Source organism: Pangasianodon hypophthalmus, chromosome 7 (genome assembly GCF_027358585.1).
Source record: "Pangasianodon hypophthalmus isolate fPanHyp1 chromosome 7, fPanHyp1.pri, whole genome shotgun sequence".
NCBI classification, from domain to species: domain Eukaryota; kingdom Metazoa; phylum Chordata; class Actinopteri; order Siluriformes; family Pangasiidae; genus Pangasianodon; species Pangasianodon hypophthalmus.
The window spans coordinates 30,375,623-30,389,215 of NC_069716.1; the positions used below are offsets into that span (position 1 = coordinate 30,375,623).

Below are 13,593 nucleotides of genomic sequence, written 5' to 3' on the forward strand. Positions count from 1 at the left end.
CGTGGTGGTCTTGTTTCTGGTTAATTTTGCTACTGTATTAACTAAAAATGCAGGATTATTTTTGGAGAGATACACTGATCTCACGACTCTAAGATCACAAGCACAGATTCTGAGTCTGAGGCAGGAAGTGATGCGGTGTGTTTATCTGCATCCACAAAGCTTGCTCTCACAACACACACACACACACACACACACAAATCATGCTCTGTTTAGAAATAAATTGGGTAATTCCGTTGGAAAATGTAATATTCTGTATTACAGAACAAGGGAACCTGTCAGACAGTGCTCCAAACTAGAACCCTTTTAGGAAACCAAGAACCCTTAACTAACCCTCTAAAACACTTGAAAGGTTTATTTTAATAAGTGTGTGTGAGTGTGTGTGAGTGTGTGTGTGTGTGTGTGAGTGTGTGTGAGTGTGAGTCCTGATATTCATAAAAATGCAGTAATGTTTTAAAGAATAAAAGCACAGTGGCGACATCCGGTCCAGAAACTATAAAATAAACAGGGAATGGTTTCCTCTAATAGCACAACCCCCCCCCCCCCCCCCCCCCCCCCCCCCCTCTCTCTCTCTCTCTCTCTCTCTCTCTCTCTCTCTCTCTAGTCGGTGTCGCGCGCATCATCGCCGGAATAAAGGCGGAGCGCGCGCGCAGCAGGCGGACTGATTTCTCACCTGTGGAGCGCGCGCTGCTGGATTCTCCTCGCGCAGGTAAGTGAACTTCACAAGCAACTTACTGCCAAAAAAAAAAAAAAACGCGCGCGTTCATTCCCTTTTTAACTGATTGGTTTTTGGTTCAACTTCAGAGTCTTTGCTCTCGTGCTGCTGCAGAGGCGCGGTGCGTTTTGTTTTTTATTTAGATTTATTTATCTTCTGAAAGCTTATTGGTCCATTAGAAACGGCACGCGCGAGATTTTGTGAGGTTTTCACGTGGAGACTTAGAATTTAACCAGAAAATAAAATAAACACCGAAATATTCAGTTATGGGGACAGGCACGTGTGTGTGTGTGTGTGTGTGTGTGTGTGTGTGGACAGCTCTTGCACATGCACGTGCCATTTTTACGCTGTTGATTTGGTTTCCTTGTTTACTCACACACTCACACACACACACACACACACACACAAAGATCTGCGAGATCATCTCAGGTCCCTTCACCTGTTTCTGTCAGTCCAGTGTGAGAACTAGCTGCTCCGAAACAGAATCGCGAGTGTGTGTGTGTGTGTGCGCGCGCTAGAGGCTTTATCATGGCAGTGGTGTGTATCAGCATGAAGCAGGCTGTAGGTGAGCTTAAAGTCGGACTGCAGAGTTTCACTGTTGTGCTGAGTTTGAGTTGTTGATGTGTGTGTGTGTGTGTGTGTGTGTGTGTTGTGTGCTTTGCGTTACAGCCACACCCTCAGATAAAAGGGTACTAAACTGTACCTGTGTCTGTGGTACCTTTAATGTGTCTCTGTTACCTGTAAACTTAGGTATCTAGTGCAGCTCCATAAAAGTCTCATTACAAAAGTAGCTTTTGAGGTCATTAGTGACAGTTCAGCAACAGTCTGATCTAAAAATGACATAAAGTTTATAAGCAGCTGCAGTGTTTAATGCACTGGATAAATCTGACAAGTTAATAAATATGATTTATTATTACACACACATACACACACACATACACATACACACACACATACACATACACACACACACACACACACAGAGTGGGTTCAGAAAGTTTTCAGATGCCTCCACTTTCTTCACACTTAGTGTTATAGATTTTCTGGCCATTAATCTACACACAATAATCCATAATTCATAATGGAAAAGTGGAAAAGAAGTCTTTAATAATTTGTGCAAATTTATTAAAACTTAAAAACTAAAATCTGTCAGTTAGAGAATTCAGAGCCTTTATTCAGTACTTTGCTCCTTTTGCAGCAGTTACAGCTTTTATTCTTCTTGTCTAAGTCTCTACAACCTTATCAGAGGCCCAGTCTCCTCCGCAAAGAGCCCCTGTGCTGCAGGTTTTCATTCCAAACAAGCAGCAGCCTCACCTTACAATCCATTAAAAAAGTGAATCAGGTGGAAGCAGTTGAGGTTTCAGCGGGGTTTGAACATGTGCCACACTCGCCCTTTGCAGGGAAGATTGGATACCTCTGATATTCAAGCTTTACACACCTGAATTTGGGTGAGCTTTCTCCAGCTCAGTCAGGTTGCATGTGGAGCTACTGTGAACTATCTTCAGCTCTCTCCACAAATGTTCCCAGGGGTTGACGTCTGGGCTTTCCTCAGGACGTTGTTGTGCTGAAAGGTGAACCACTGCCCCTGTCTGAGGTCATGTGCACTCTGGAGCAGGTGTTCTTTAAGGACCCCTGAGTATTTGGCAGCATTCATCATTCTCTCACTACTCTCCCCACCCCTGCCACTGAGAAATACAGCCATAGCCTGATGCTGCCACCACCATGTTTCACAATAAGGATGGTATTACCAGTTGATGACCAGAACCTGGTTTTTGCCAGACATTGCAACAAAAATATTTCCCAGAGAAGCCAGAGCTGGATAGAGCATTTTGTGTTGCCATGGTAATACACAGACTAACTGACCGCGTGTAGTAAGTGTAGTAACGGTTTCAGTGGAACAAACTGTTGCTAAAATTGAATTTTTATGTAGGAAACACAGACAAGCAGAGTGAAGCACACAGCGAAATGTACCAGTGCTGTTATACTAAACTCCAGTGCTCTCAGAACGCTGTAATCAAAGTAGTGGACTGGAACTAACTGTTATATAATGGATTGTGTGTAGATTAATTGCCACAAAAGTAGATATATTCCAATTAAATCTATAACACAGTAAAGTGTGAAGAAAGTGAAGGGGTTTAAATATTTTCTGAACTCACTGTACATCTTAGTTTTATTTTAGAAATGATCCAGGCACATGGTGTGTCCTCTGAGACAAACGTGTGTAAAGTGCTTCTGTGTTGCAGATCCTCAGTGGTGAAATAAATTTTTGAAATTGTTCTTTTTTTCATTAGTGACTAGCTCATGTTAGCATGTTAGCACTTCCTCCTCATGCTGCAGTGTTCACACATCATTTCATTTGTAAAGATAGTGGAAATGGTTGTTGTGGTTGTTATCTAACTTTAGCTAGCAGGATCTACCTGTGTTCTTGTTAAATGCTAACATATGAAATCTTTAACCAGAGGGTTACACTTATAATAATTATCGCCATGGACACACAGACAGATGTGTTTAATATTAATGTGAAGCTTCACTTTCAGGTTTGTTTAGGAAGCTCCAATAAGTTAAACATGGAGTCTTTGAGGAAGTGCTTTTTTTCCCCCCCAGATTCTGCATGCTCTCTGAAAAAGAGCATCAGCTAGCCAAGTGCTAATATCAGAGTCAGATTTAAACCAGACCAATGAAGAAGACTGCAGGTCTTTATTAGCAAAGCTGTCACATAACAAACAGCACAATAACACCAGTAAAAGGAAAAACAGACAAAATGTTAAAATGTGTAAAACAAGCAAAGAGCGAGTGGAAATGCTCCACATGTAATCCTTTAAACAGAGCAGAGTGTGAAAATACACAGACTGAGGAATGAGAGCTGAAGAGACACAAACACTGAGAGAACTAAAGTGTGTGTGTGTGTGTGTGTGTGTGTGTGTGTGTGTGTGTGTGTTTACATCCCCTGCCTGGTTAACGTAGTTTCTTTAGTTAGAGTTCCATAGTAAAACTACACAACTACTGTGTGTTTGAGTTCTATTATGTGCCCTAAAATGAGTGAAAAAATGTAAAACAAAGTGAAGGTGTGTGTGTGTGTGTGTGTGTGTGTGTGTGTGTGTTAGTGCTGACTGTTAGCTTGAACTCTGGAAGGTCAGAATAAAAATAAATATAACTCGACTCGAGCAGAGAAATCGATATTGACAGTAAATTCTGTGTGACTCTGTGCTGCGAAATGTAAACCTGTCGAGATACACACACACTTCTGAGAGTGACTGTGTGTGTGTGTGTGTGTGTGTGTGTGTGTTCATCCATTCGAAACGAATTAAACTTGGATGTCCATATTGATGTCATGAGTCTGATGTCTAATATTAGACTGAAAGGAAGTTGCAGACACCCCTCCCCCCCAACACCCCCCCCCCCCCCCCCCTCTCTCTCTCTCTCTCTCTCTCTCTCTCTCTCTCTCTCTCACACACACACACACACACACACACACACACACACACACACACACACACACACACACACACAAACCCATCTCTGATTCCCACGCCGGGGCTTTTAAACCGTCACTCTGTTTTATTTAAACTCATTTAAACGCAGTTCAACATAACACACGGCTTTAACTCGGAGATAGCAAAATGATCCAGAACAGCTGGACAGAGAACACACACACACACACACACACACACACATCAGGAAGAAACATCACTGCTCAAACACACAGTGATATTTTCACACACACTGTGATTTTAAAATGTCACGAAACAGACAGAAACAAAACCACAAACTGCCTCACTGAATAAAGCAGATTAATCACAAAACTATAAAGATTTACTGCAAATTAAACTCCACATCATACGAGACGTTTGTAACGGAAGAACATTAAAATCTACACAATTTTCTTAAAACTTAAGGTCTCACATTATTACTGATAATCATAAGCAAAATCTACAAATAAACCAACACTCATTTATACAGTGAAATAGTTTTATTTTAAATACATTTACTGTAATTGCGTCAGTTTATTTGTAAAGATGTACTATTTGATCAGAACCACACACACACACACACACACACACACACACACACACACACACGCACACGCGCGTGTAATACACCATCTATTTACTGGTTGTTTACCTTTAAACCCCAGCTTTAACTTTTGTCTCGCAGATATTCATAAAATTAATATAAGCACACACACACACACACACGCACACAAATACTAGAGCGGACAACTTTGATCCCTACAGCTGAGTCATTTGGCTCGGTTCAGAGTCATTTGATGATTCATTCATTAGCAGTCTAAACATATTTATTAAAGACATGTAATTATTAAAAGTGACACGTTTGTGTTTTTATTATCCGGAATCATGCAGAGTATCATCTGCAATCTTCAGCTAGCTATAGTCAAGTCCAGAATTATTGGCACCCTTCCTGAAAATTGATAATTAAATAAATACTTGTGTATAATTTTATTTTTTTATTTTTATTATTTTATAAAAATTGTGCCATCAACACTTACACGCTTACAGTTAATATTTGCTGATGCATTGAGTGTTTATTATGAGACACAGAAACAAGGTAGGAAATTATATCAAAAGTGCAAATTCTTTCAAATGAATATTTCAGTGGCTTGCATTTGTGAGTAAAGACAGAGACATAAAGAATACTATTACCAGGAATAAATTATTTATGACTCTGTATTTATTTATTTATTTATTTACAATTAAATGTTTGTTATTATGGGTAAATGATGATGATGATGATTATTATTATTATTATTGTTGTTGTTGTTATATGTACAGAAATGAGACTGTGTATTGTGTGTGTGTGTGTGTGTGTGAGAGAGAGAGAGAGAGAGAGAGAGAGAGAGAGATGATCGGTAGTGAGGTATCAGCTGGAGTGTGTGAAATGCAGAAGTGTGTTCTGTGGATCTGATGCACTAAATTTAGCAGGTGGTGTTTATTTGCTAACGCTGATCCTATCTGCTGTGATGAACGATGTGTCTGAGTGCAGGACTCAGATATGCATCATGCTTTTACTCCCAAACCAACAAAAGTCCTATATTTATCTCACATCTGTCACTGTCAGTGTGTAAAAACGCTGCAGTGTGTGTGACAGACTTCTGTGTGCTGATAGTCTGCACAGAGCCACAGAAACTTCACGCTGCATGTAGCGCTGGTGTTGTGTAGCAGCTTACCTGAGGTTCTCACACTGCACAACCTTTCACCTGCAGCTTTCAGCACATCAGCACTGGTGCTGTCAGAGCTCGCTCAGCCCCGCCCCAAACCCCCTGCTCAGCCCCGCCCCAAACCCCCACTCACAACCTGTGTGTGTGTGTTAATGTGCAGGTGAATCGCTCAGGCTGTCATGATGAAGACGGAACGATATTCTACTGTCCCCAGCAAAGACACACATGTTGACATTATCAACATCAAAGGCATTGAAGACATCGGATACGTGCAGCAGGACGCCATCGTGAGTCACAATTCTACTCTAATTTTACACTGATATGCTAATATTACTCTTCTACTACAATATTACAATTCTACTCTAATTTTTATAAATTATGTTCTAATATTACAATTCTATTCTATTAGATTACATTTGATTCAACTTTATTGTCATTGTGCAGCCTACAAGTAAAAGCAATCGAAATGCAAATAGTGAGGTGGTGTAGTGCGAGAGGGGGACAGATGAGGTCAGTTGGCAGTAAAGTGCTAAGTGACAAACAGTGCAATGGCATGATATAAGAGTAAACAGCAACATATGAGAGTCCAAAGACATGGATTAATTTAATCCAAGATGGTACAGTACAAGTGAACATACAGTCTCCTCCAAAAGTATTGGAACAACAAGGCCAATTCTTTTGTTTTTCTTTTGTTGTCAAACAAAAAAGAATTGATCTTGCTGTTCAGTACTTTCATAAGGGACTGCAGGTGCAAGTGGAATGGTGTATAAGTGTACATGAAAAAGTAAAATGAGTGGAGTCCAAAGACACTGCAGTACAAATGAGTTTAAGGTGCAAGCATAAGAATCTGCCAAATTGTGCAAATTGTATATATTTTGTCTGTGTGCAGAAGTAAAAGTACACTATATGGCCAAAAGTATGTGGACAGCTGACTGTCACACCCATATGTGCCCATTCCAAAACCATGGGCATTAACACAGAGTTGTTCCCCCCTTTGCTGTTCATCCACTCTTCTGGGAAGGCTTTCCACTAGATTTTGGACCGTGGCTGTGGGGATTTGTGCACACTCAGCCACAAGAGAATGCATCCCAAAAGTGTTCAGTAAGCTTCACCACTCGGTGGAGGGGCTTCCGGGCAGAGATGGAGCAGCTGCTGTACCACATTGAGATGAAGTTCGTCAGTATGCTCTAGATGGTACAGTGATAAAAGGTCACTCGTATCTCAGTAGATTCATGAACTTTCCTCAGTCTCCTCAACAAGTAGAAATGCTCCTTCTTGGTAAGGGGACAGGACAGAAGTTGTTGAGGGTCATGTCATTAGCATGTTTCGGCACTGGCTCAATGGTACACTCTTTTGAAGTAGATGGGGACCACTGCTAGGGCTAGGGACAGGTCGACAGTGTCCGTGAAGACGCATACAAACTGCTCTGCACAGGCCCTGAGCACTCGGCCTGGGATGCCATCAGGGCCAGCAACTTTGTGCATTCACTCTGCTCAGGCTGGAGTACACATCGCTGGTGGAGTGTGTGAGTGTGTGAGTGCCAGGTCACTGGGAGGGAGCTCAGCTTTAACTTGAGGTTCTGTGTTACACTTCTAATCTAATGTTGCAATTCTGCTCTAATTTTACACGCCTACTATGTTACAATTGTACTCTAAATTTAGACTTCTACCCTGATATTACAATTCTACTCTAATTTTACACTTCTCTAATTTTACACTTCTACTGTCACAATTCTACTCTAATTTTACACTTCTCTGATTTTACACTACTACTGTTACAATTCTACTCTAATTTTATAATTCATATGTATTTATTTTTTATTTAAACATATTAAAACTCAACATATTTAAACATATTTTATACAAACAAATGTGTAATTAAATTTTTGTTAGTTTAATAAGAAATGTTAAAAAAATAAATATAAAGATAATAAGGAGATCCCAGTTGGATTATGAGAAACATTAGTGTTAGAAAAGTCCACAGACAGAAAAACAGAAATCAGTTTATGAATTTAGATTTGAACTTTTTGAACATCATGACAGAATATTGTGTAAATATTCAATTCAGTTCACTTTTATTTTTATAGCACTTTTAACAATGCCCATTGTCACAAAGCAGCTTTACAGAAATAAAGACATTCAGAATATAAATTGTAAATGTATGAATTTATCGCTAATAAGCGAGCCAGAGGTGATGGCGGTGAGGAAAAACTCCCTGAGACGACATGTGGAAGAAACCTTGAGAGGAACCAGACTCAAAAGGGAACCCATATTCATCTGGGTGACACGGATAGTGCGATTATAAATCATTCCCTTCTATAACTGTGTACTACATGGATAAATAGTGCAGTTGTGTAACCAGCAAATTCATTATATTTTTCCCATGAAGTCTGTTTTGTTGAACCTATCCACTGTCCATTGATGGAGACCTGAGTGCAAAGCTGCTCACGGCAACTGCAGCCCCAAAGCCACCACGACAATCGCAATCCCAAGCCATCACTGGGGTCAGGATCACCGGTATCTCAGGAGTAGCATGTGTAGCTCGACAGAGGGAGAGAGAGATAGTTAGATATGTTTTTTGTCCCGTAATGGTTAAGGACATTTAGAATGTTTAAAAGCATGAATCTCATCTCAGTCCATCACACTGAGGAAGTGGGGGGGGGGCATCCCATTTCACCACATCCTTATGTTCCCTAGGAGAAGTGAACTTTGCTCTGTCTTCCTGTTAAGGATGGAGTGACACTCCATTCCCACTGGGAGAACCCGATGTGCACAAGGCCATGTCTGGTTTTGTTTTCTTGCTGTGTGTTTTCAAACCCTTTCTCTAAAAATATCTCATCCCCGGATGTGTGTTATGCAGTTACATAATCAGAGATGAGTTTTATAGAAGTACTTTATTAAAGTCACTCGTGTCCTTTATTCATCTCGGAGCAAGCTGGATTCTGTTTTCTGTGTACAGTGGATATTGTTCAATCTTTAATGTAACCTTCACAGCAGGTCTGATGTTCTTTTACAATGAAGCTCATACAGTTTCACTTCTTTGTGAGCACTATGTAGTTTACATTTCACCCTTTATTGTTAACTCATGATGACAGCTAAAACTCTACAGAGACCTTCAGTTACATCTCAAACTGCACACCAACCTGTACACTAAATAGTATGTCACCTCTGGTCTGCACTATTTTGTACTGCCTGTAGCAGACAGTTTAGCATCTGAAAGCCTAAGAATGTCAATCTAGAACCCTGTTAGAGACCGTTTAGTACAATAAGAATTTAGTTGTTTCTTTTTTTTTTTTTAAATGTATTGCTTGGTTAAGTGTTTAGTGAAGAGGCAGGTGTTCTGTGTTGGTTTGAAGACAGGCAGTGTCACACCTATTCATTCACCACATGACTACAGGACATAGAAGAGTCTTGATGCAGATTTCCTTGTACCTTGAGCGATAGTGGGTTCAGACAAGCAGTATTAGAGGCTGGAAGGGAACGTTTTGCAAGCTGGGGTGTGATCAGTACTTTGAAGTACCTTTGAAGGTCAGCATCAGTTTTTTAAATGTGATGCAGCAGCTACAGGAAGTTAGTTGAGGAAGCACAGCAATGGGGTGAGTAGGAGAACTTGTGCATCTGCATTCTGGATCAGTTGCAGGGGTCGGAAGTTTTTGGAGGGGCAGACCTGCCAGGAGCGAGTTGCAGTAGTCCAGTCTTAAGATAACAAGGGACAGAACAATCACCTGAGTGGCCTCTGTGGATAGAAATAGCCTCCTGATCCAACTGATACTGTAAAAGAGAAATCTGCATGACTGAGTCAGTTCAGTAATATGAAGCAAGAAGGATAGTTGATTGTTCAGAACTACCCCAATGTTATGCACAGTGACAGATGGTATGATCTGAGACTTCTCTTGGGAGATCACAAGAACCTGACATGGAGACACATCTCCAGGGATATACAGCACTGCAGTCTTGCTCAGTTTCAGCTGCCATTCATGATCATATGTCTTCCAGACGTGATGAGATTCGAGCAGAATCGCGAGTGAGGGAGGAATGGAGAGCATGAGTTCAGTGTCCTCAGTGGTATAAAAACCCATCTATGAAAACTCATGAACTCACAGAGAGAGCGGGTATAGAGGACACGATGTTGCTGAGAGAAAGCAGGTATAGACGACATGACCTCACTGAGAGTGGGTATAGACAGCACGACCTTGCTCAGAGAGCAGGTATAGAGGAACAATAGAAGATCCACTTGTGGGACACCAGGGGATCCATTCTTTATCACCTGATATGACAGTCCTTCCAGGTAAGACTCATGAGGATGAACAGGATGTCTTGTGATTGACCGTGTTGAAAGCTGCTGAAAGGTCCAGGAGGATCTAGACTGATGACAGTGTTACTGAACTAGCTTTATGAAGCTTCTCAGTAATGGCCACAAGGGCAGTTTCTGTGGAGTATGCCACTTTGCGGACAGACTGGTTAGGATCTTGGAGGTTGCTGTGGGTAACATAGAGAGACAACTGAATGTATTACAGTACGTTCAAGACCTTTTAGAAAGTAAAGAGAAGTGATCCTGGTAGTTGCTGATGTTTAATGTATCTAAAGTGGGTTTCTTTAGGATGATCTTCTTGCTGTTTTGAAGGAAGTTGGTACATGACAAGATGTTATGGAGTTATTTATGATGGAAGAAATGAAGGACAGGGGTCTTGTAGGATGGTTTGAAGCATTGTGGAAGGGATGGGATCCAGTGGTCAGCTGATGGGATTGCTGGACAAGATAATCTGCAGGATCTCCTCTTTAGGAAGAGATGAAAAATGTGTTATGGAGATAGAAGGGCAGGAGGGGTTGTGTAGTGTGGGAATAGCAGTAGGGAGGAATTGTCAGATTTTGTTAATCTTTTCATCAAAGAAAATGGCAAATTCATCAGCAGTCAGAGAGGAGGGTGAAGGAGGATGAGAAGGGTTAAGGAGTGAAGATAAAGTGTTCTGGAGCTTGTGTGGCACTTTCCCTTGTAGTAGAATGTTTTAGCATTGGTCACATCAGTGTCTACATACAAGTCTATTATCACACGTGAATATAGCAGTATTAATTTTAATTTATATGGATATAACATACATGGATTTTATAAGGCCAGTTTAAAATAATAAATTGATGTGTTATGTCTATACTGATTGTTTTTTTTATGTTGCAGTTAGCTAACAAAAAAGCTACATGAAGTAATCTATCATTTATAATTTGCACTGTTATAAGGGTGTGTATTGTGTTTTGTAAATGTGTTTATCTTGCTGAAGTGACAGCACACGAACGTCTCGAGTGCACGTGAGGAGAGTAAAAGGTTTTGTGGGTGAATGAATGTGACTCTGTGTATTTTCACAGTGACAGATGATCCTAACACACTGTTCCGCTTAAACTCGGCTGTGTTTCCTGTCTTTCTCTGTTAACCTGCTGCTCCAAACGCTAAAGAAATATTTCAAGAACTCGTTCCGGTCGTGTGTTTGGGCTTAAACTGATTTGTGAGAGTGTGTGTTTGCTGGAGCGTGTGTTAGCGGTAATGAGAGAGTGCTTTGAAGATCTGGACATTAAGCTTTAGTTTTGTCTAATATTAGCTCCTGGCATCTCTCACTCTTCTCAAGTAGCAGGCAGAGAATTTAGACTTGCTGTACGACGTCAAGTGTGTGTATGTGTGTGTGTTAATAGACAGTGGGTTAATATCAGGACGTGGACTTGGAGCATCTCAGAGCAGGAGATGAAGTGAAGATGGCTGAGGAACAGAGCGAGGCTGCCAAGACAAGACATTTCTTAAAGGATGTGATTTTTCATGGCAAATTTCAAGTGAGTGTGACGCTGATGGTGCTGGTTTATGTTTCAGCCAGGACGTTTAGACGGATCTGATAAATATCAAACCCATTCATTTTGCCTGCGTTGCTGCATGCAGATCGTTCCTCTCATGCAGAACAGACAGAAGAGCTGCTGTTTATTCCTCCTTTTTTGGTGATTGTATTCACCTGTGTAAGACAAGCACGATGTGTAGCATTTACACTACAGATAAACACAGTTTTAAGCTAAACAGGGTTCTAAGCTAAACAGGGTTTTAAGTAGGTTTTAGGAACAGTTGACTGACAATCAAGTTTATTCAACAATTTTAGTGAAGGTAGAAAACTTCTCAGAAACGTGTAAACCGTGTGTGCAGTTGCTCAGGTTTTACTGTTACTTTTAAAGAAAAATGTGTTGGAGTGAAAGTGGTCGAGACGTGGCATGATCTTGTTTGCTATTTGTCATGATTGTCGCTCTTTGCTATGGATTAACACTGAGATTAAATTTGAAAAAATGATCCCAATTTATCGCCTTTTTGTTAGACAAGGTTCTCACATTAGCCTTCATCACCATTGACTTGGAGAGATTTCCGATTGCCCAATTAAGAATTAAGAAGTTCTGAGGAGGACTCGAAAGAGCATCACTTTTTTAGCTGAACCTGGATAAACTACGACTTTTTGGGTGCCACTGGTCACAAGACAGTCTTGTACATGAAGCCGAGGTTAAAGAGGAAAGAAAAGTTAAGGGTCAAATTTTTTAATATTAAAAATCCCTAGATTTTTTAACATTGCAAAGTTTCTGTGTGTGATGTCACAGCTGTGATCGAACTCATTACAGTCACATGGTCTTCTACTGTGTTCAGGAATGGTTTGTTCATTTAGGATTTTAATTGGATTTGTATATTATTATGTAGAGCACAGGTGTGTGTGTGTGTGTGTGTGTGTGTGTGTAACAGATCTGTGAGGTCAGGTGCTTTGACACACTCCTCACCGGTTCTGTTTTTCTAGCTGATAAAGACGAACTGTGGTGTGAAACATATAGCTGAACTGGAACACAGAGTGGAACTAAACTGAATTAAACTGAACTGAACTCCACCTGCTTAGGGTCTCTACACAACGTGCGCCAGTTTAGAGATGAGGTTCTCTGAAGTGCTGCTGTTCTTCACTCTGCTGTTCAACTCATTATTTATTGCAGTTACTAAACCAATTTAGTTTAAGAAGGAAAATTTTAATGATTTAAATATTGAATATTTATTATATAAACACGTACATTGGATTTTTCCAATTAAATGGCTGATGTGAGAAGAAAACTGATTTTATTACACCATGTGAATTTATTCAGATTCTGCATGAAGAAAAAAAACAAACACATTTACACAGAATATATTGTAAAACTCCAAACTCTTCCCTCTCAGTTTTAGCACCATGCCACTAAACTCAAATCGGATCACGTGATCATGTGATTAATTAATAAACTCAACACTGCCATTAATGAGGTTAAAGTCATCAGTAAGGGACGGATGGTATTATAAAGTTAGAATTCTAACTATAATGAAATGTGAAAGAGGAACGTGTTTTTCTCTCTCACTCTCTCACTCACTCACACACACACACTGATGTCTGTGCCTGCTCTCTCTCTGCAGCTGCTGAATTCTCTGACTCGGGATGAGAGCTCACGCTGTCGTTTCGGTCAGTACTTCCACGACGGAGAGCGGCGTGTGGATTACGTCCTCACCTACCAGATCAAAAAGCCGGGCAGCTCGCGTCGCCACTCGTCCCGTTTCACGGACAACATGCTCACGCGCAGCCTGCGCCGGGCACGTGACCCTGAACCGGGCGTCACCGATCACCATGACGACGACAAGCGCATCCGGCGCGAGGAGTTCGAGGCCAACCTGCAGGAGATGGGGC

The 13,593-nt window shown here is 40.8% G+C and overlaps 1 protein-coding gene across 2 annotated transcripts in view; it reads left to right on the top strand.

Annotated features, from left to right (window-relative positions):
• The first annotated feature begins 597 nt into the window (after positions 1–597).
• Positions 598–13,593, top strand: part of LOC113524735 (anoctamin-1) — a 60,519-nt gene continuing 47,523 nt past the window's right edge. Inside the window, exons 1-3 of one of the 2 annotated variants that reach the window (XM_034305835.2) lie at positions 598–706; positions 6,049–6,175; positions 13,326–13,593. The exon at positions 13,326–13,593 is cut by the window's right edge and continues 23 nt beyond it. In XM_034305835.2, coding sequence (XP_034161726.2) covers positions 6,068–6,175; positions 13,326–13,593 — 376 coding nt within the window. In that variant the 5' untranslated portion in view covers positions 598–706; positions 6,049–6,067. Of the gene's footprint in view, positions 707–6,044; positions 6,176–11,566; positions 11,702–13,325 lie in introns of those variants that run through there. The other variant, XM_053235383.1, reaches the window with a different exon arrangement.